Source organism: Macaca thibetana, chromosome 16 (assembly GCF_024542745.1).
Source record: "Macaca thibetana thibetana isolate TM-01 chromosome 16, ASM2454274v1, whole genome shotgun sequence".
Lineage (NCBI taxonomy): Eukaryota > Metazoa > Chordata > Mammalia > Primates > Cercopithecidae > Macaca > Macaca thibetana.
In genome coordinates this window covers 36,674,684-36,697,646 of record NC_065593.1, presented here as the reverse complement: position 1 = coordinate 36,697,646, position 22,963 = coordinate 36,674,684, and the positions used below count along the sequence as shown (strand labels likewise).

Below are 22,963 nucleotides of genomic sequence, written 5' to 3'. Positions count from 1 at the left end.
TATCTTCTTAATGGAATGTTCAGGGGAAAATCTCTGCTGACATCTGCTTTTTAATTTCCCTGCAGTGACCCCAAAAGGTTTATAATAAATAAATAAACAACGCTAAAAATATTGGCCAGTAAGATACAGCAACAGACTGGAATTCTTTGATAAGCACTAATCTGAGTTCAATTCTTCATATATAAAATGAGAAGACTGGACTGACTGTTTTTTTCTGGCTTGAAATTTGATGATATTTCACAAATGGAATATTCTGCTACTTTTCCCTCCCCTCCATCAAAACTGTATTTTACTCTAGGAATGGAAAACTGAATAGGACTTAATTCCAATATAGGGCCAATATACTCCTTCAAAAGTTAAAGAAACTTGACCACAAGAATTTTAAAGTCAGATCATCAATATAATTCTAGGTATAAGATATTAAAATAAGGGAACACAAAGCCCAGATCATATAAAAGATGTTTTTCATTGTTTTAGAGTAGATAATACATAAGACTGTAGAAAATGGTTTGGGGGGAAAAAACGAATAGAAATCTATACATTTTTTTGTTTTGTATTTTTAGAAAATAGCAAAATAAGTAGACTTAAAACATAAGGCCTTTAGTCTCATCCAAATTATTCTACAGAAGTAAAATACCAACAGTGTTTCTCAAATGTCATATATTTATGTATGTACAACAATACCTTTTTGATATACTAGCATGCACAAAAGTACATAATAATTTAATGTGCTATTTAAAATTATAGTTGTATTATAGTCAGTTTCCATCATGACAGGGTATTCTAGATTTAAAGCAACAACAACAAACAGGAGTCTTGAAGATAGTTATGCTGCCTCTGCTTTAGATTCAGAGACCGGAATTTTTTTATTTTTTCTTTTTTGAGACAGGGTCTCATTCTGTCACCCAGGTGGGAGTGCAGTGGCACAATCTTGGCTCACTGCAACCTCTGCCTCCCAGATTCAAGCGATTCTCCTGCCTCAGCCTCCCGAGTAGCTGGGACTACAGACGTGCAATATCACACTTAGCTAATTTTTTAATTTTTTGGCAGAGACAGGGTTTCACCATGTTGGCCAGGCTGGTCTCAAACTCCTGACTTCAAGTGATCCACCTGCCCCAGCCTCCCAAAGTGCTGGGATTACAGGCGTGAGCCACTGCACCTGGCCTAGAGATGAGAATTTCTAAATATTGTAGTCTAACTTCTTATCTTGAGGAATAATGTGCCAGGTCTTTGTGCTTACAATTTTTTTTTTTTTTTTTTTTTTTTTTTTTTTTTTTTTTTTTTGAGACGGAGTCTCGCTCTGCTGCCCAGGCTGGAGTGCAGTGGCCGGATCTCAGCTCACTGCAAGCTCCGCCTCCTGGGTTCACGCCATTCTCCTGCCTCAGCCTCCCGAGTAGTTGGGACTACAGGCGCCCGCCACTGCGCCCGGCTAGTTTTTTGTATTTTTTAGTAGAGACGGGGTTTCACCGTGTTAGCCAGGATGGTCTCGATCTCCCGACCTCGTGATCCGCCCGTCTCGGCCTCCCAAAGTGCTGGGATTACAGGCTTGAGCCACCGCGCCCGGCTGTGCTTACAATTTTTTAAAAACCTTGGTTTTTAAATCATTTTGGTTGCTCTGGTGTTTCCAAGTTTGTAAATTAAACACAGATTCCAATATATTAAAAAGTATAGCACAAAATAAAATTTATCTATGAACTGTAAAGTTTAGAACCCAGATAAAAAGGGTATGTAAAGTAGCTTATCTGTCATTCAAAACAAGCAAGCAACAACAAATCTTGGCTTTAAAAAATATATAAAGTTTTCCATTAGAGCAAATAGAAATTTAAGGGCCCAAAGAACCCTGCCCTATGGAAAGCAATGGAGCTTAAAGAGTGGAAACTAAAGACATGAGAAGAAAACAAAAAGCTACAGTTTGTTTTATACCCTCAGTTTTACTGAATGTAGTAACTAAATAGACACACAAAGCCACAATGGTTCTACTAATCTCAAAACATGTGAGTAAAATATCTATTATTCTTAAGGGCCTTTCAGTGGAACTGCCATGCTGAAGGGATTGTAAGCATTTCTTGAATTGATGCAGTTCCACTTCATATTTGGAGAGCAGAATTCACTTATTACACATAAGAAGATCTTTGTCAGACATCATTTTTTAGTTCTGGAGTTCCTTCACCTAAGGTCAGGCCACTTTCTTATAACTGCATCATAATATTGTTGTTTGTCTGACTTCAAGTAATATATACAAGTACTTTTCAAATTAAGTAAACTGAAGGTAAATTTGTTTTGAGAATTTGGTTTAATTTCTTGAAATAATTGGGATTATGTTAGGATAGCTGCTCTTCTTTGGAGTCCTTAGATCTCTAGATATGTCTTACAGACTCTCTCAACTCACTGAGATTTTATGCAAAATTGTGTATGTTAAGTATTTGTGTGTATTTTGTGCCTATGGTCAATAATGATTATCACATTCTCAAAAGGGCCTGTGGCACACACAGACAAGATTAAAAACTGCTTTAGGGTATCTAAAAACCAGAATTGGTAATCACAAATTTAAGTACTAAGAAGGTAAGGTCCTTGGGATGCACGCTAATATCTTAAAATCAAAGGTTTAAAATCAGGACCTGAATAATCTTTCTTGGAAAACCAGAATATCCTAAACAGCAAGGTTTAAGCTATCGAACTAAAGAAAAAATTCTAAAATCCTGTGTAAAGGAGCACCTTAAACATATCGATTACAGCCACATTTATGATTTTTGAACTAACAAGAAGTCAGAAGAGTAAAGGAACATAGCCTGCTATATCAAACCACACACACTCAAAATAATCTACCTTATAACATACTTTAAAAATGTGACAAGCATGTTTTATTCTAGAGTGATCTCCCAGCCATCAGAGTTACTTGGTACTACAATATTCCTTATATTCATTAATAAATATTTACTGAGTACCCACCATGCCCAAGGACTAAGTATACTTAGATGCTAAGTATACAGCTTTGAACAAAGGAGACAAAAATCCTTGCTTTCACAGAACTCATATTCTACTGTGGGGAGAGAGACAACTACAAAACTAAAACATTATAGCATGCCACATCAATGATTTTGTAAAGAAAAATACAGCAGGAAAGGAGAATAGGAGTCCTCGGGTAAATAGGAAAAGGCCTTTAGGATTTCCACTCAGTAGAACTGACCTCTGAGAAATCCACATCTTCAGATTCCTTAAAAGTTGATTACTCTCCTATCTCCTGCAAACCAGACTGGCTCAGTCTCTGTGCAACTTTGTTCTTAGATGATTTACTTTCTTTCTCTTTCCCAGTATATTTCCTTTTCTGTAAAATGGAGTTAATAGCACCTGTTCTTACCTGGCTCCAGGTATGGTGAATAATTTTAAGCTTCTTGGAAGAAAATTTCTACATAAATTTAATGGAATATCATTCTCACAGTCTTCTCTAACAATACCCTGCTACCGATTCTGGTTCCTAACAGGATATTACTCATTTATAACATTTTAAAAAATCTACTGTAATTAGCAATTTGAAAGTGATAAAAGGGAAAAAAAATTTTAAAAATCCAATAAACTCTTTCCAATTAACAAAATGTAAAGGCTTTTTAATAAAACAAAAACAAACAAGCAAAACCATGACCTCCAGGAATACCTTGTTTCTTAGACAGGGTCTCACTATGTTGCCCAGGCTGGTCTTGAAATCCTGGGCTCAAGTGATCCTCCCACCTTAGCCTCTCACGGTGCTGGGATTACAGGCGTGAGCCACCACACCTGGTCCGGGAATACCTTCAATAATGCAGACAACATGGCAAAACCCTGTCTCTACAAAAAATTTAAAAATTAGCTGGGCATAGTGCTCCGTGCTTGTGGTCCCAGCTACTTGTGGTGCTGAGGTGGGCAGATCGCTTGATCCCAGGAGATCGAGGCTGCGGTGAGCTGTGTCTGCGTCACTGCACTCCAGCCTGGAAGACAGAACAAGACCCTATCTCAAAAAACAAAGAAACAAAAAAAGTAAAGTAAATTATGGCTAGTTTTGGGATAATTATAATACACACACATATTTACATACACACTTTACTATAATACAAAACCTAAGGAAATACCTACCCCCTCCCCCCGCCCCCTACCCCCTGCCAACCAAGAGTCTGCCAAATGAACACTAAATAGCCTGATGGGAGCAATAGCCAGGGACATACTTCATTCACTACCTCCTATTAACCAGATATGTATGAAGCTGAACTTACAATTTTTTTTTTTTTTTTTTTTTTTTGAGACGGAGTCTCGCTCTGTCGCCCAGGCTGGAGTGCAGCGGCGCGATCTCAGCTCACTGCAAGCTCCGCCTCCTGGGTTTACGCCATTCTCCTGCCTCAGCCTCCCAAGTAGCTGGGACTACAGGTGCCCGCCACCTCGCCCGGCTAGCTTTTTGTATTTTTTAGTAGAGACGGGGTTTCACCGTGTTAGCCAGGATGGTCTCGATCTCCTGACCTCGTGATCCGCCCGTCTCGGCCTCCCAAAGTGCTGGGATTACAGGCTTGAGCCACCGCGCCCGGCCCGAACTTACAAATTTTTGTTGGATACAAATTTTTGTTGAAGTACAGAACTGTTATATATACAAATCTGTTTGATGAGAACTTACTAAAAATTATCATTTAAAATATTCTGCAGCTTCTTTCTCTTTCCTGGGTGCCAGGCTTCTAACAACAAAGCCAAGTCTAGAATAGAAGACTCGAAAGCCATGTCAGGAAGGCTCTGAGCTGGGATCATAGGAGGCAAGCACCTAAGAATGTTTGTGAGCACAGAGGAACTGTGTCTGATGGTATACTCTTGACTACATTCCAAAGTCAATTACTAATTAATTGGATTTTCTGCACCTTCATTTACATAAATAACAGAGTTGACCATACTTTGAATATCTACTCTATACTTCTTTTAAAGGCTGGCATCAAACAAAATCACAAAATTTCTATTTTAAAATTTCTGCATGGAAGGAACTCTAACTTGAGCAATGTCAGTTAAATGCATGCTATTTCAATGTTTATTATTTCAGGTTCCTATATTAGATAACTTAACCTAGACTTTTAAAATGAAGAGAAAGATGACAAAATATGTTACATTATAAGGGAGATACTGAGTAAACAGACATTGTGATTTACTGATATCTTTGCAAATGAAACACAAAAGGAGAGAAATAGAAGAAATACAGAGATTATTAGAAGGTAGCAGGATATGATGCATTCTGCATCAATCTCAGATAATAGTACTCATCATTTTCATTCCTTTCTACTCTGGAAATAAATTTTTTATACAAACTCTAGATTGATGTTCTCTTCATCTGTGGCATTCTTACATATACAGTATTTTAGAGCTGGTAAAGCATGGGCTCTGCAGTTCAAGTTCCAGCAACACCACTTATTAGATAATAATAGTTAATACTTTGACAGATATTAACATTTTAATCCTCAGTTTGCTTATCTGTAAAATGTAAAAAATAAAGGTACTGAATTTCTTCTCTCATGAAATTATTATGAGAATTCAATGTGCTAATACATGTAAAGTGCATAGCAGAAGTTTGGCAGTATTATATTTTAATTCCTCAATTTCACAGACTGGAAATCTGAAGCCTAGAAAGGTAAAAACTATTTTGTCCCAAATCACACAACTATTAATATTTATAGTGGCAGCATATTCCTCTGTGTGTGGAACTAAAAGTCAAGTCCTCCAAGTCACAGTTTAGATACTTTGCCAACTATAGTTTGCAACATAGGACTGTCTCTCTAGCTTTGGCCAAAAACTTAAAGTTTCAGGCCCTGCCTACAAATAATGTAAAAATGCAAGGATGGGATAACTATGTGCTGACTAACAGGTAAAATTAAGAGGCAAGCAGAGACATTGTGCAAAGGGGAATTTCTCCAGGAAGTGTTCACTGCTACTGGCCACGTGCTAAACTACCGCTGCTCCCATGGTAGGTCTGAAGCCTCAGGGGAATACATTTTAATCTTGATCATAACTTTATCCTGGAGTCTAAGAAAATCCAGGACAACCAGCTGAGCAGGAAGAGTGTGATAGTTAGAGAATTGGTGACATCTCTTGTGCTACACTAAGATCCTCTTACTCTTTTGCTCTGAGAAGAAAGAATAATTTTGAGTTGTCCCTTGAAATAATATTTATAAATAATAAACAGGATTGAGAAATCAAATATGACTGTAATCATTTTTAGAAGTGGTGGCAATAATATTCCTTGAAATAATAGAAACAAACATTGATAAGAGGTAACCAAACCAGAAAAGTGGAAATTAGACAATGAATCAGCTCCAACACTTTTCCTTCTATAATGGTATAAAACAGGAGAGAAAGAATATATTCCAATGTGAATAAAAACAGTAAGAAGTAATCACTATCATTTAGTCCTTTTTATCAGTCACCGCCAGGTAATTAGGAGATCTGAAAAGTTTCCTTGACCTGGATTTTTGATGGTTATTAAAATACGGATCCAGAATAGCAGTGGAAGGTAATCCTAAATGTACAAATTCAGTGGAAAACAAAAGAAAAATAAAAGAATGGAAGAGGAAGAGACAAATATTTTGGCAAATGTAGGGGAAACCTAAGAATTAGACAATTTAAAGACAATGACAAAGAGTTGGAATGATACAGTAATATACAGAAGCAACTCTTGGGCAAAATAGAAAGGAAAATAATAAAATTTGGACGGTACTAAAATGAGATGTTCTGAAATCGAAAAGAGAGGACTTGAGAAATACAAGGGCAAAGGCAACAACACTTCCTCTTCTATTTTGACTTTATTCTAGCGCTTTTAGAAGAATATTACAATTTATAATTTTGAACATACCTTGTAAAATAGATCATTACTATTGGCAAGGAAAAACCTAAACACAAACAGTGAGGGATAAGAATTAGAACAAAAATCATCAAAACTTGACTTTCAATGCCCTTGTACATACAGCCATCAGACAAAGTTGAGACAAAATTCTTTTAGAGGCAATTCTACGATCTATTTTACTATTTAACAAATTGGGGGCACATTGTCAAGGAGGGGTCTCCTTTTATCTAAGAAAAATTAAAATCATAATACAAATGAAAATTCAGTTAGTTTGGTCCTTATGAAATTGTCTATATGCTGAATTAATTGAGCAAAATGTAAAGAAATGTCTGCTTTTCAGAAATTATCTGAGAATTCCAGAAATAACAACATTTTTTTTTAAATCGCTGTTCTCATAACTGTACATTTTTTGGCACATAGCATACTCAAGTTTAAAAAGATTTGACTGCAATCTTTGGAGACAACTAATCTTAACAGGCAACTAGAATAATTCGTAGGTAGAAGGATTCACAGAATTATCCAGAATTCCTCAAAACCAAAGAGAAGACTCCTTTTAGATTTGTGACACCAGGGTACAGCTCTCCACTAAGAACGTTAAAGTACAGCAAAGCACATCTCTAGAAGATATAAACAGAACTTCAGTTAAATGGAAGGCTTGGCTAACCACAGTTCAGTAAACCTGAGTTGCAGTGTAATCTGATAAGGAACAAACAGCATGGATTCCAGAAGTGTAAACCATGTGTCCCTAACACACTAGAGTTCTTTGAAAGAATTAATCAAAAAAATGGATAAAGAAAACCATATATATAATTCAGAAGCTTGTTTTTTAAAAATAAAGTTTCTCATAAGAAGCTACTGAGAAACTTTAATAACTGTTGTAGATTAAAAATTGATTAACAGACAATAAACCAAAACCAATATGGAAAGTATCCAGAAATTAATACTAAGCTAGTGAAAAAGCTTAAAGACCTAAAAGAAGCATATGTGGACAGAAAGGTGAAGACTAAAAAATTGCCAGTGACATAAAACTATCCACTGTAAAGCCTGAAAGTCTTTGCTAAGGTATGATGAAATTCCCTCTTCACAAAGTAAAAACAATACTTAATGTATAATGATAGGATCAAAGTTAATAGTTTAAAAAACAAAAAAGATTGGTAAGATTTGCCAGAGTGAGAAAAAGGATAGAATAAGAGAAGATATGATAAAGATTGATAAAATAATGAATGGCAAAGAGAATGCCAACTGGTGCTGTTTGTTTACTTTTTCCTTTATGAAAACACAAACTTTATGTAGAGCTTTATGATAATAAGATTAGAACTTAAAAGAATACATTTTATGGACCACAAAATTAGCCCACTGAACATGCTATCACAGGATATCAATAAGGCACGTATGGCTCTCAAAAACTTCAGTGATACCAAAATATGACTAGTAAAATTACTTATGGTAAAAACTAAAATGGAGCACACAATTCATGCTTTAGGGTATTAACTAGGCAAGGCCAGGAAGGAAGTTTCCTTTCCAATTGCTGTAGTATTCAAGATGATTTATGATTTTAGCTTTTAAGTATTCCTAATTCCATTTTAGAGTCCAAGTTATCTTATTCAAAAAAATCTTATGCCATTTTTCCAGATATACTCTTCTTTCCTATTTTTCTAAATAGCAAAGCCTTCCATTTTCACCTAATTCTCCTTCTACTTCATTTATCCCAGCTTCAAAATATTGCCTAAGAAGTGATAATGAATAAACACTAAACCATATATTAAAGAATACATGTTTGGGAATAAGTTCTATAATTTGTTAAATTTTCCTATCTTCTCTAAGTAGACAAAAATTAAAATTCATACAATAAATTGGTTCTGTTCATAGTCTGTTCATAACACAAAATTAAAATTTGAGTTTGGATGCTAAGATGGATCACATTTAAGAATATTTTAACCTGTGTCCAGTAGCTACAGCAAGAATTGTTCTTTTATATGATAAATTTCAATCAATAAGCAACATCATTTTATGGAGTAAGACAGTGGAAAGACCATTAAAAAGGTACAGCCCTCTAGGTTCTGTCTTTACTATGGGGAATGAGCAATTGGTCTATGAAATGCTATGGCCCCAGTCATTTCATGTATGAAGGAGTTACAGGCAACATTCACAGCCTGAAAGCCTAAGAATCTGTGTCTGAAAAACTTGGCAGATCAGTAAAAAATATGTTAAATTTAAATTCTTGAAAATGATAAAATTATGTGTGGATGAGGCCAAAGTGATCAGGAGGCAGGTTTACACCTTGTGTCCATTTTGTAATCCAATCCTCTCCATTTTGGGCTTAGCAATAGGGTGCCACACGTGGTGTAAGGCCAGCCATAGAATTCAAGCTTGACTGAATTTTAAAAGTGACACAGTAATCAAATATGCTCCAAGGGCATTCCAGAATTTCAGGTGCTGCTGACCATTAAAATCAACCTTCTTAGTACTTACTTCAATTTAAACAGGATGTAAAGTACAATCCTCACGTCAATTAAATACAAGCTCATATACTTCATCTATCAAAAATTAGAGCCCAGAATATATCACTTAAAAAAAGGTATTATGTGTATCTAAGTAGTTATGCAATACCAGTTAAAAATAAGCAGATAATCTTCTAAAATATAGGATTTATGTATTTCTTCCAGAGTATAAAATAAGAATTTGCTTTAGAATGCCAATAAGGCAGTATCTACTCTTTCTATGAAATAGAAAGCTAAGCAGTAGAAGTCCATGTATGGTATTTCATTTGGGAGACAAAAGAAGAAAGGCATATTTCAAACAGATGGAAAGTGAAATATAATAAAGTTATACTTGCCTGCATTAATTTTCCTTCTGCTGGAGTTATTTCAGCAACACCAGCAAACACACCTTCCAAAGTGAGATTCAGTTTTCCTGTGGGGTCCATTTTCAAGGGGATCACTCTGATAATAGCTTTCTGTTCTGCTGATCTTTCAGACTCCACCGCTGCTGCCAGCACCAGTCCTGTGCGTCCAAAGCCTGCCTGCAGGGTAGCCATCAGCAGCCAGGGCCAGAGGGCAGCCAGCTGCAGCTGGTGGCCACCACTCATGCTACCAGCTGCAGCAATGCACTTCAACCATACATACTGCTTCCACTAGCTAATACCAAATGCAGGTTCTCAGATCCAGACAAATGGAGGAAAAGAACATTTATGCTTCAGTTTCAGAAAGCCAAGTCGTAGTTTTGGCCCTTCCTTTCTCTAAAGTTTATTCCCAAGAGCAGGTGGCATTCCTGATTGGGCAGAGAAGAGGATATTTTCAGCCCACATCTGCGGCAGGTATGTCATTTTCTCCCATCTTCACTGTGACTAGTAAAGATCTCACCACTTTTCTTTGGAATTTCCAACTTTGCTCGTGATTGAATGTCACATTGTGAATTTGTATTATGTCAGATCACTTGGCATTGCTCTTCCATATGCATCAAGTTGCCAGGCACTAAACCCAATGTTCATGAACAAAACAAGGCAAAGTAAACAGCTACGGCCATGCATCAAAGGTGAGAGTGAAGAACTCCAGCTCAGAAAAGGAAGAGATGGCCCTTTTTAAGCCATAATATGTGTCAATGGTAAATGACTAAAAACCACAAGGAGATTTTTTTTTTTTTTTAATGGAGGAGAAGAGGGAACAATAAAAATTTCAGGCCACACGTTGATGTCCAAAGATGCTACAACATGTATTAGAAAAATTTCCACATTAAACTGTATTTCAGTGTAGCCAGGGTTCTAGGCCCACTGCATTTACATACTTTTCATGAACTTAGACATACCATAATTTTTTATGTTTTACCAAAATTTGCCTGTAAATTAGGTGCTAATTTATGTATCTTCACACATTACAGGATAATCCTGGGCATCACAACCTTTTCCAACTTTCATAATTAGAGTATTTGAAAAGGTTAGCTTTCCAATTATTTTTCCAGTTAAAATTCATATTTCTATCTCCGTTTTCTTTTCTCTCTTAAGGATTCTTGATTTTATTCTCCAGCTCGGAAATGCCGAGCACTTTGATTTCCCATGAGATGCTTTTGGAAACTACTTTAATATCCAGATTTTATGATCTGTAATTTTCTAGGTTCATAAGAAAAACAAAGGACTATTCCTAACATGTTTTCCTTGAGGGGGTGGGGAATAAAAGGTAGGGAGAGCAGGGAGGCGATTAACCACAGGCTCTAGGTAGAATACCCTGAAAAAATACAAATAAGCTTGAGTAGAATAAATCTGTGCTATTTCCAGGCACTATGAAAATTTGGGTCTTTGTACAAACACAGAATAAGATTTTTAAAATGTGCACCCTTAAGTAAATAGAAATACACTTCACCCACAAAGCCCTCTGTGTTCCAAGGTCAAGTTTAAAAATATTATAAAGTCTTCAGAACAAGTGCTGAAAAGCCAAGCAATTGAACAACATGAACCTGTTATATAGATTCGTTTCTTTTGCTGAGGCAGAGGGAGGGGAAAAAAAAAGAATTTCAAAAGAAATCTGCAAACCTGTTGCGCTGTCGGGCCCACTGGAATCCACGGGGGTGAAACAAATTCAATTATGCTTTTACAGATCCTGCTCAAAAAAGGTTTCAACTGCTTAACCAAGTACAGCTCATTCTTCCACCTTCTTACTCTGCAACCAAACAAAGTGCCCCATACTACAGGTAGGTGCCGAGAAATTCCGCAGCCTGAAAAAATAATCCATGCAGGTCAAAGGCAGAAATTTACTCCAGGATGAGAGATGCTGTCCCCAAGAACTAGATTAAACACTTACAGAAAATCCAAAATCATTTCTGAAACCTCCTTTCTATTAAAAGTTCTTTTTTTCTCCAAACAGCATATAAAATGACCAAGTCTTGAAAGAGAAAAGGAGCAAAGTAGCAAATACATCAACAATTCACTATCAGAAACACAGAAAATCCCAGAGAGAGAAGGCAGTATCTCTGAATCATGGATGGACTTGGAAAGTTCGAAAGGATTCGAGTGCTTCCTTTCAGAAAGACAATTCTGGATCAACTCCCTAGAGCAGGAAGCCTGTGGTTTGTAATTGGTGTTCTAGCTCTGACTCCCTCCCCTGGGACAGCAATCACGCTCTCTACCTGCTGACAAAGTGAGGGTGGAGCTGCTAGAGGCAACCACCCCCCACCCTGCCCCCCTCCTCCTGGTGCGCACACACAACACTTACTTAACCAGACACGTTCTTTTGCTCTCTCCCCTCCCTCAGCTCCTCTACTCCCTCTATTGAGCCACAGCTAAACTGCATCCAATTTGATCCCCAGTACCTCTCTCTGGGTATGCAAGCTACCACATGCAAATCAGGGCCACTCAAACATATCTAAGCAGACTCTGCACCCAACAGAGCATAGATAATGGTATGAGGAAATAAACAGAAAAAAATAAAGGTAATCCAGAAAAGAATGGACACAAGGTTTTGCAAATATAAATTCAAAAGGATTTCTGCTCATTCCAAGTTTGAGTGTCTATAAATGGCAGAAAGCCAGAATGAAGTGATCCTGTGCTTTAGTACTTACTGATTTACTGCTACTTATGTCTGCTACCCTGGGAAGGGCTCTGTCCATTTTATGCTTAGCTTTTCTTCAGCTCTTACTAATTTAAATTCAGTAGCTCTGTCTAAACTGTGCCTATATGGAACTTTCAAATCAGGGTCATATCAGAGGTCTGGAATCCAACTGTTACTTTCTTTTCAATCTTTGAGAGGTGAAATAATACTATGGATCAGACCTATGCCTTCAGTGTAAGACTCCAAATAAGTCCATGTCATAAATACAAGCAAAAGGGTAAAATATGATTAATGAGAAAAGCATAGGCAAAAAGAAAATGAATTTGTGGCTAATTACCACATTCATGAACTACAATCCTTATTACTACCTTGCCACTAGAAATAATACAACAGTTTCTAATACATTTATAACATTTGAAGTTTCAAATTACCAGATTATATTTGACGTGGTGAGACATTTTATTTCTGAACTGCTGCCATAAACTTTCAAAATTATACAAATGAACAACAATGTGGATATAGTTAAATCTAGTGAACTGTACACTTAAAAATGGTTATGGTAGTAAATTTTACGTGTTTCTTACCTCATGTACAAATGAATCTCTGATCATCTGTAAAATGCCGATGATAATAATTACGATAGGTCTGTTGTAAAGATTAAATGACATAATGCCTCTGAAAGCAAAAAGGATGAGTAGTCTACTGACCTTCAACATTGTTTTCCCTGTAGATAAGGTTTATGAGAGTAGTTTCAGAATTTCAGACCTAATAACAAACCTAGATCAAAGACAAATTTTAAAATAATTTTTTTGTTTATTTTTGTTGTTTGAAACAGGGTCTTATGTCACCCACGCTGGAGCACAGTTGTGCCATCATGGCTCACTGCAGCCTTGACCTTCATGGCTTCCCACCTCAGCCTCCAGAGTAGCTGGGACCACAGGTGCATGCCACCACACCCTGCAAACTTTTTCTTTTTTTTTTTTTTTTTTGAGACAGAGTCTTGCTCTTTTGCCCAGGCTGGAGTGCAGTAGCGCTATCTTGGCTCACTGCAAGCTCCGCCTCCCGGGTTCACACCATTCTCCTGCCTCAGCCTCCCAAGTAGCTGGGACTGCAGGCGCCTGCCACCACGCCCAGCTGATTTTTTGTATTTTTAGTAGAGACGGTGTTTCACCGTGTTAGCCAGGATGGTCTCGATCTCCTGACCTTGTGATCCACTCACCTCAGCCTCCCAAAGTGCTGGGATTACAGGCGTGAGCCACCATGCCCAGCCAACACCCTGCAAATTTTAAAAAATTTTTTGTTGGGCCAGGAATGGTGACTCACGCCTATAATCCCAGCACTTTGGGAGGCCGAGTTTGGGGATCACCTGAGGTCGGGAATTTGAGACCAGCCTGACCAACATGGAGAAACCCGAAAAATAAAAAAAAAAAATTAGCCTGGCATGGTGGCGCATGCCTGTAATTCCAGTTACTTGGGAAGCTGAGGCAGGAGAATTGCTTGAACCTGGGAGGTAGAGGTTGCGGTGAGCTGAGATTGTGCCATTGCACTCCAGCCTGGGCAACAAGAGCGAAACTCCATCTCAATAAATAAATAAATAAATAAATAAATAAAATAAAATAAAATAAAATAAAACGAACGTTTTTGTAGGGATGGAGTCTCCCTATGTTGCCCAGGTTGAACTTGAACTCCAGGGCCCTAGCAATCCTCCCATCTAGGCCTCCTAAAGTGCTGGGATTACAGGCATGACCCACCATGCCAGGCCTAAAATAAATTCTTAATGTAGCACTTTTTCTGTCTTGTTTGGACTTTAAGAATATAATGCAGGTACAGCTGGCTGGGCATGGTGGCTCACGCCTGTAATCCCAGTACTTTGGGAGGCTGAGGTGGGTGAATCACTTGAGAGTTCGAGACCAGCCTGGCCAACATGACGAAACCCCATCTCTACTAAAAATACAAAAAATTAGCCGGGCATCAGTGGCATGCCCCTATAATCCCAGCTACTTGGGATGCTGAGGTGGGAGATTCTCTTGAACCTGGGAGGTGGAGGTTGCAATGAGCTGAGATGGTGCCACTGCACTCCAGTCTGGGCGACAGAGCAAGACTTTGCCTCAAAAAAAAAAAAAAAAAAAAAAAAAAAAAAGGAATAGAATGCAGGTACTACAGTAATCCCTTGGTATCCATGGAAGACTGGTTCTAGTACCCAGTGAGTACCAAAATCCAAGGATGCTCATGGCCTTTATTAAAATGGCTTAGTATTTGCATGTTACCTATGCACATCCTCCTGTATACTTTAAATCATCTCTGGATTACTTGTAATACCTAAAACAATGCTTATACATTCCTTAATTCTCATGGATTTAAAGTGTATGGCCTGTGGCATATTCAAGTTTTGCTTTTCGGAACTTTTGGAATCTTTTTTTCCCAAACTTTTTCAATCTGAGGTTAACTGAAACCATGGATGTGGAACCCACTGATATGGAAGGCCAACTATATAAACCCTTTGTGGCTCCTTTCCTAAAAGATAGGAAGAGTTCTAATTCTGCTGGAGATAATTTTTTGAAATCTGTCATGGTTTATGATTTTATTCTGTGTATGCCATGTAATTGTATAGCATAAATAATGCAACATATACATTGTTATACATGATATATGCAAAAATACCTTTAAAGTTAAACTAAACCAAAAAAATAACCTACAAATGGGCTTTGCCTCATCTATTCCTGCTTAAAATGTGCAAAGGAATGAAGAGACCTAGCCCTAGTAATTAATACACACACTTAATTGACAGAAAGAAGACAGATACAAATGTGGTTGCCCTCTCTTGAGGAAACTCTGAGATTTGGAAATGATGATGATATGCATCATGAACCTGGAGACCTGGAGAAACTCAGAATCAAACCAAACAGTTCTATGTAGTTTAGTTCACTGTTTTAGGTCACCAGAATTGCAAGAGCATTTACTCTTCAGCTTCAAAGTTTTGGAGTTACCCTCTGGGTTTGATATACTACAACATTTTCCTAGACATGTCATAAAGATGCCATCACTATTGTAATGAAATGCCTAAGTCTCAATGACATCTACTAGCTAATCTTATACATGAGACAGATCATCCTTCAGGGTCTACTTTCACCTCTGGATTGATTAAATTTATTAAAGATCATTCATCCTTTTCCAAAAATGTACGTTTCTGTAAAACATGTCTAAGAATTGTCCTTATCCTTAATGGCATTTAAACAATTCCATTGCTATTTAAATGGAAAAAAAAAAAAAAACTTTTAAAATTCAGATTATTTGAAAAACAAAGTACAATCTCATTTGAATTATGCTATTAACTGTCATAATGACTGAGTTTTCTATTAATCACCAATCAAACAGTAAGAACAGGCAAGACAACAAGTCTAGTTGGAACACTCACTTTATTGTTGACTGAGTGAAATTTATCAGTGCTTAAGGTACTGAAATACTGAGGTACTAGTCAGGAACCTTGTTAGTTGACTAGTTGTGTCAGACCCTACTGGCTAATTCACAGGAAGATTTTATTATACCTCTTGCCATTTTGCCCAAGTCATTAATGACAGCTTTAGTTGATAGATACAAGGCATGTAAGGATAGCAGGAGATCCAGCTCCTTGGTCTGCTGTATTCATATATAAAAATGTTTGGAAAGCTGAATAAGGCATTTCATTAATTAAGCCTTAAAACAACTGAAACCAAATCTATGCCAAGGTTCCTGCTTGACATGTGTTCCTCAAAAGATACTATCTCAACATATATAAAGCTAAGAAAGCCATATTTAGGGGAAAATATCATCTACACAGTATATTAGCTCTTCAACATGACAGAGAAAAAGCAAAGTTCCTTCATTTGGAAATTGGGTCTCCTCTTCACATACTCTGACAAAATATTATATAGTCTGGCCAAAAGATACAGGTGTCTTGATAATTTGCTCTTTTAAACCTTGCTAATAAAGATAAATAAATGCCCATCACATAGACATTATCTAGTCTAATCAGATGGACCACACAGGTCGCTTTTCAGAATCTACTTTAATATCTAAACAGAGTCACTGCAGATCAACACAGAGCCCACCTTTTTCCAGAAAAGTAGATCTCTGTAATATTTCTAGGGTTTGACATCATTGGGAAGGCACAGTGCAGTATAAGAAATGAACTGTCACATCCACAGTGGCTAGCATAGTACTATGTCATATCACCAAGTGCCTTTTTAATTAGTTTCATATTCCTAGGCTTTCCTTTTGTTTCTGCAGTGCTTAATAGGAGAACTGAAGCAGAATCCAATAAGAAAGTTCTGGTCAATCGAAAGACTTTAAATCAGAAAGTTTCTTGCTGTCACTGGGTAAGAAAGTAAGGGATCAACCACAGAAACTGGACATCCAAGACATCCTTCTCTCCTAAAACAAAGTCCCACAATCCTACTGCACAAATCTAGAATCCTATAACAGGGATAAGAAAAAAATGTTACCATCTATCCCACTATCCAAAATTCTCTCAGAAGCTTAAACTAGATCGAAACCATTTTTTAAAAATCAGAGGCATAGCTTCTGCTAAATGACTACTAATCAGTTTTCCCCACATTTGCACGCAATACCTTATATAGATGAGAATTTATACTTATTGAATGTAAAAATCTAAAATAAGAAAATAGTGTATTAAATCTCTTAATGTTTTTGTTCACACATTGTACATTTTCCCTTCAAAATAAAAATACTACACATGCATCCTTTATCCTTCTATTCTGCAATAATAAAAATATAAAACTTTAAAACCTTTAAATCTATCAGCATTTATAAATACAATTATATAAAACAAGTTAAATACTTTCTTTAAAGACATTTAAGTAAGTGATATATTAATAAAACCTTTTTACCATTTATGATAATATATCATTAAAATGAAAGAAAGATACGAAAATAGAAGAATGCTTCCATTAATATAAAAGAATCAGGGAGTGTTAAGTGTGATAGATGGTCCAAGTCCGGATGCCTTGCTCTTAAAACAGAATGCTAGGTTAGGAAGTAAGAGAATTTCCTGGTTAATCACTTAGAAAATTAGCTCTTCTCCAGAGTTTCTTCCCTGGAATTCCTGATGCATTTAGACCTGTGATGTTGGTGACCTCACATGCCTTTGTTTCTCACACGATCTCCTCTAAAAGGATCACACTGTGACTTGAATCAGAGAGACTGAATTCCCCACTAAAGTTGTGCTGACTACAGTTTGAGTGGCAAGACGACAAATCAGCACACACACAGATTATTCTCTAGTACCATAGATGGAGCAGTTTTTAGATGCTCCTTGACTATAACAGAAGGTCAGAACTTTTCATTTAAAAGGGATCTGGGCAGCCAAAAAACATGGCTGCTAGATGTTCGGTAGTTTGTCAAGGCAGATAATGTGAACTGAACCGCTGTAGTACATAGCAAATTCCCAATTCTCAATTAACAAAATTCTCAATTAACGAAACAAAAAATACTTTTTTTCCTTAACAGAACTGAAAAAATCCCAACATTTTGTCACGTGCAAGGCTAGTCTGCCTCCAGCTACAGCTAGTGCACAATGTCACATTTGTCATCCATGCCTCACTCTTTTAATTCTTCCTCCTTTGGAAAGTGCTCCTGCTTGCAGGCCACGTCCACCAGCAGATGAAGATCTAGAAAGAAAGGATTGTTTACTCCCTCTTAGCCTCTCTGTAGAGTTCTATAGACAAGTTTTCAGAAAAGCAGAACAAGTTGTCTATGTCTCACCTGTAGAACTGGCTCTAAAATTATATAGTCCCATCGGATTCTCAATTTTGGGGTATTCCTATAACTCTAAAGCATACTGATGCAGCCTAGTTGTTAACCCAAAGAGACCAACAAATTTTAGTACCTCTCCTTTTCAGCAGTATGGCCAAGACTCTTTTCATCTCAGTTGCCTTTTTTTTTTTTTTTTTTTGACGGACTTTTGCTCTTGTTGTCTAGGCTGGAGTATGGTGGCACAATCTCGGCTCACTGCAACCTCTGCCTCCTGGGTTCAAGTGATTATCCTGCCTCAGCCTCCCAAGTAGCTAGGATTACAGGCATGCACTACCACGCATGGCTAATTTTTATATTTTTAGTAGAGACGGGGTTTCACCATGTTGGCCAAGCTGGTCTCGAACTCCTGACCTCAGGACCCACCCACCTTGGCCTCCCAAAGTGCTGGAATTACAGGTGTGAGCCATGGTGCCTGGCCTTCAATTGCCTTTTATTATAAGTGAAAAAGTAAGGAAAAGTGTCAAAGGGATCAAAGTGAATATACACATACAAATAAAAATTCATTTTCTTCATGCTGTAAGAGTAGGTGGGTGGGTTGTGGGAACACGAAAAGGCAATGCCTCAGGAAAAACAATGTTAAAATAAGTAATCACCATTTTTCCAAAGTTGATTGACTCTGTAAAATTCCCACTTATTGACTAACACAGCTGAATTCTTATAAAAACACCTAGCTCAACTGTCCATAAAAAAGAAAGCATATCCTCACACAGTGGTTCATTAAGAATGAAAGAAGTAAAAATGCGAATTAGGTATTAGGTTCTGTAATACAAAAAAGCTAAGATCATGTGTAGAAGTTGAGCTAAAACGTCTATCAGAGGAACACAGGCAGCAATAAAAGGATCTTAACGTGGCTTCTAGCTTCAACCTAATGAGCTTACAATTTTTACAGCAACATGCAGGGAGATTTTTTTTTTTTTTTGAGACAGAGTCTCGCACTGTCACCCGGGTTGGAGTGCAGTGGCGCGATCTCAGCTCACAGCAACCTCCACCTCCTGGGTTCAGGCGATTCTCCTGCCTCAGCCTCCCAAGTAGCTGGGACGACAGGAGCACCACCATACCTGGCTAATTTTTTGTATATTTAGTAGAGACGGGGTTTCACTATGTTGGTCAGGCTGGTCTCAAACTCCTGATCTCGTGATCTGCCTGCCTTGGCCTCCCAAAGTGCTAGGATTAGAGGCGTGAGCCACTGTGCCCAGTCCAGGGAGCATTTTTAAGTTGGTTTTGAAGCTTACAACTTTGCCTTAGCATTTGTGAGTTAAAGTATACAGCACAAACCCTTTATTTCATTCTCAACATACAAAGACTTTTGTCACTACATTTTTGGAATACAGCCTCTACAGGATTGATCCACAGCCCGAGCAGGATAGCTGATTCAAATAAAATGGAATTCTATTACTACTTGGTAGAAAATCTGGAAAGTATTTGAAATAGTACCTAATTTTTGCCATATTTTGTAAAAGATAGACTAGTCACCAGGGGCAGGTGCTTACTCATCTGGTGAACTATAATCTAGCCATATAGGGCAAGTAATTTAGCCACATAAGCATTTTGTGGAAGGAGAGTTTATCAGTTTATCACTTAAAATGAGTTTCTCATACATCCATGATCATAGTAGTATAATCAGCAGTATTTTTCACAATAGGCAAAAGGGAGAAGAAATCAACAGATGAATGGATAAACAAAATGTGGTATACACATATAATGGAATGTTATTTAGCCTTAAAAAGGAATAAAGCGGGGCTAGGAGTGGTGGCTCACGCCTGTAATCCCAGCACTTGGGAGGCCGAGGTGGGCAGATCACAAGGTCAGGAGATTGAGACCATCCTGGCTAATACAGTGAAATCCCATGTCTACTAAAAATACAAAAAATTAGCCGGGTATGGTGGCACGTGCCTGTAGTCCCAGCCACCCAGGAGGCTGAGGCAGGAGAATCGCTTGAACCCGGGAGGTGGAGGTTGCAGTGAGCCGAGATGGCGCCACTGCACTCCAGCCTGGGCGACAGAGTGAGACTCCATCTCAAAAAAAAAAAAAAAAGCCAGGAGTGGTGGCACATGCCTGTAGCTCCAGCTACTCACTCAGAAGGCTGAGGCAGGAGGATTGCTTGAACCCAGGAATTCGAGGCTGCAGTAAGCTATGATGGCACCACTGCACTCCAGTGTGGATGACAGAGCAAAACCCTGTCTCAAACAAACAAACAAACAAACAAACAAGGAAGAAATTCTAGCACATGCTACAACAATAGGTATTAGGATAAATGAAATAAACTAATCGCAAAAAGACAAAATACTATATAATTCCAGGTATATGAGGTAGCTGGAATAGTCAAATTCAGAGACAAAAAATAGAATGGTAGGTGCCAGGGGCTGTTGTTTAATAGGTATGGAGTTTCAGTTTGGGAAGATGAAAGGAGTTCTGTAGATGAATGGTAGTGATGGTTGCACAAATGTGAATGTATTTCATGCCACTGGACTGTACACTTAAAAATGGTTACAATGAGGCCAGGTGCGGTGGCTCATGCCTGTAATCCCAGCATTTTGGGAGGCTGAGGCAGATGGATCACCTGAGGTCAGGAGTTCAAGACCAGCCTGACCAACATGGTGAAACCCTGTCTCTACTAAAAATACAAAATTAGCTGGGTGTAGTGGCACATGCCTGTAATCCCAGCTACTCAGGAGGCTGAGGCAGGAGAACTGAAGAATCGCTTGAATCTGGGAGGTGGAGGTTGCAGTGAGACGAGATTGCACCATTACACTCCAGCCTGGACAACAAGAGTGAAACTCCACCCCCCAAACAAAAAGTTACAATGAGCCAGGTATGGTGATGCACACCTGTAGTCCTAGCTACTTGGGAGGCTGAAGCAGGAGAATTACTTGAGCCCAGGAATTTGAGACTGCAGTGTGCTATGATTGCTTCTGTGAATAGCCACTGCACTCCAGCCTGGGCAACATAGTAAGACCCCATCTCAAAAAAAAAAAAAAGGTTAAAATGGTAACTTTTATGTTATGCACATTTTACCACAAAATGGCTTCTCTGAAGTTTAAATAATAATGATAATAATGATAACAGTAATACATTTACATAACATCCCTTTTTCAGGTAGCTAAATGCATTGTGTTAAGGTCATCTAATTAATCCTGGGTAGTGAGTAGATAACTAGGAGGAAGAGCCTCTAAGCCATTTGGCCAATTAGTAAAGCCAATGGTTTCCAAACCTTGCTGCATACTGGAATTACCTGGGACTTTTTAAAAAATACTGATGCTTGGGGCCCCCCACCCTCAGACATTTTAATTTAATTGGTGTGGAATGCAACCCAGGCATCAGGATTTTTGAAAGCTGACCAAAAAGAATAACACCTAACTATGATCATTTTCTAAACCTATAGAGACATACCAGCTCCCTAAAGGACAGGCCATATGATGGTAGAAAACACTAAAATAAGATTTGGAATATGAATAGACCCAGTTGTAACCCTACTTTGAAAGCAGAGTAGGAATTGTTGATAAGGACAAAGGAAATGACTGTTAAAGCAACTACAGATCTCAAATGGGGAGGTAGACTGAAGAACAGTAGCAACAAACCCACTGAATTTTAATGATTGGGCGTTAAAATATCGTTTGGCACACAGCTTCTAATAACAAGCATCTAAACATAATTTTATTAAAGCAAGCTTCCTTCATTAACAAAGTTGCCAATCAAGGAGCTAAGGAGTACAGAAATCAATAAAAATACAAAAAGACATAGACTAGCCTGGTGTTGCTAGAGGTTTATAAGACTTCACTCAAAAGATAAACTTGCATACTGATCAGAGAAGATAAGTATTTGGGAATCACAGGCTTGAGAGGTGAAAGGCCCCAAGAGACAAAAGCATTGCATCTACTTGTTTGGGAATGATCATTCCTACCAAGAGCATCCTCTAAAGTTTTGGGGCTATTACCTTAATGAAATCTCATCTATAATCCAATAGCTATAAAATGGGAAGTTTTTTCTTCAGGAAAGAAGTGAACTTTGCTCTTAAACTTTCAGTTTCCTTTGACTGTAAAACTAAACATACTATCAGAATATAAGAGCATAGTTTCCACAGTAAGATTAATATTTGGGTACATGTGGTTTAGGGTAATACCCATTGTAGAAATCAGAAGAACATGATTCAGTCTAATATTCTTTACCTCTTGGTATTTTTTATTTAAAAGGTATTTCCTTAAGTCAGCATGTACTCAAAAGACCTACACAAAGCATGCCAGTGGCTGGAATGAACAACCTCCTCCTAACAAAATACACATCACTGAAATCACTACAGTTTGGACACCTAATCAATTCGAAGTCTATTATTAAAAAAAAAATGTTGGCCAGGTGCGGTGGCTCATGCCTATAATCCTAGCACTTTGGGAGGCTGAGGTGGGTGAACTGCTTGCATCCAGGAGTTTGAGACCAGCCTAGGCAACATGGTGAAACCCTGTCTCTACAAAATAAATAAATAAATAAATAAATAAATAAATAAATAAATAAGCAAGCCAAGTGTGGTGGCATGTGCCTATAGTCCCCGCTACTCAGGAGGCTGAGGAGGGAGGATAGCTTGAGCCCAAGCAGTCAGGGCTGCAATGAGCTGATCACATGACTGCACTCAGACTAGGCAACAGAGTGAGATACTATCTCAAAATAAAGTAAAATAAAAAAACCACAAATGTCAAATAAAGCTTCAAGTGTGAGATGTCCCTTCTTACACAGGTTAAAGAAAATTTTAATTTAGTTTTTAAATTTTTTTTTTTTTTTTTTT

The 22,963-nt window shown here is 37.8% G+C and overlaps 2 protein-coding genes across 2 annotated transcripts in view; both read right to left on the bottom strand.

Moving 5' to 3' along the window:
• RNF43 (ring finger protein 43) overlaps positions 1-13,035 on the bottom strand; it is a 67,445-nt gene extending 54,410 nt beyond the window's left edge. Inside the window, exon 1 of the mRNA XM_050764674.1 lies at positions 9,675-13,035. Within this exon, the coding sequence (XP_050620631.1) occupies positions 9,675-9,926 (252 nt within the window). The 5' untranslated portion in view covers positions 9,927-13,035. The remainder of the gene's footprint in view (positions 1-9,674) is intronic.
• A 2,740-nt stretch (positions 13,036-15,775) lies between these two features.
• The window catches only part of HSF5 (heat shock transcription factor 5), a 60,160-nt gene continuing 52,972 nt past the window's right edge, over positions 15,776-22,963 (bottom strand). The window contains exon 6 of the mRNA XM_050764684.1: positions 15,776-18,044. Coding sequence (XP_050620641.1) covers positions 17,974-18,044 — 71 coding nt within the window. The 3' untranslated portion in view covers positions 15,776-17,973. The remainder of the gene's footprint in view (positions 18,045-22,963) is intronic.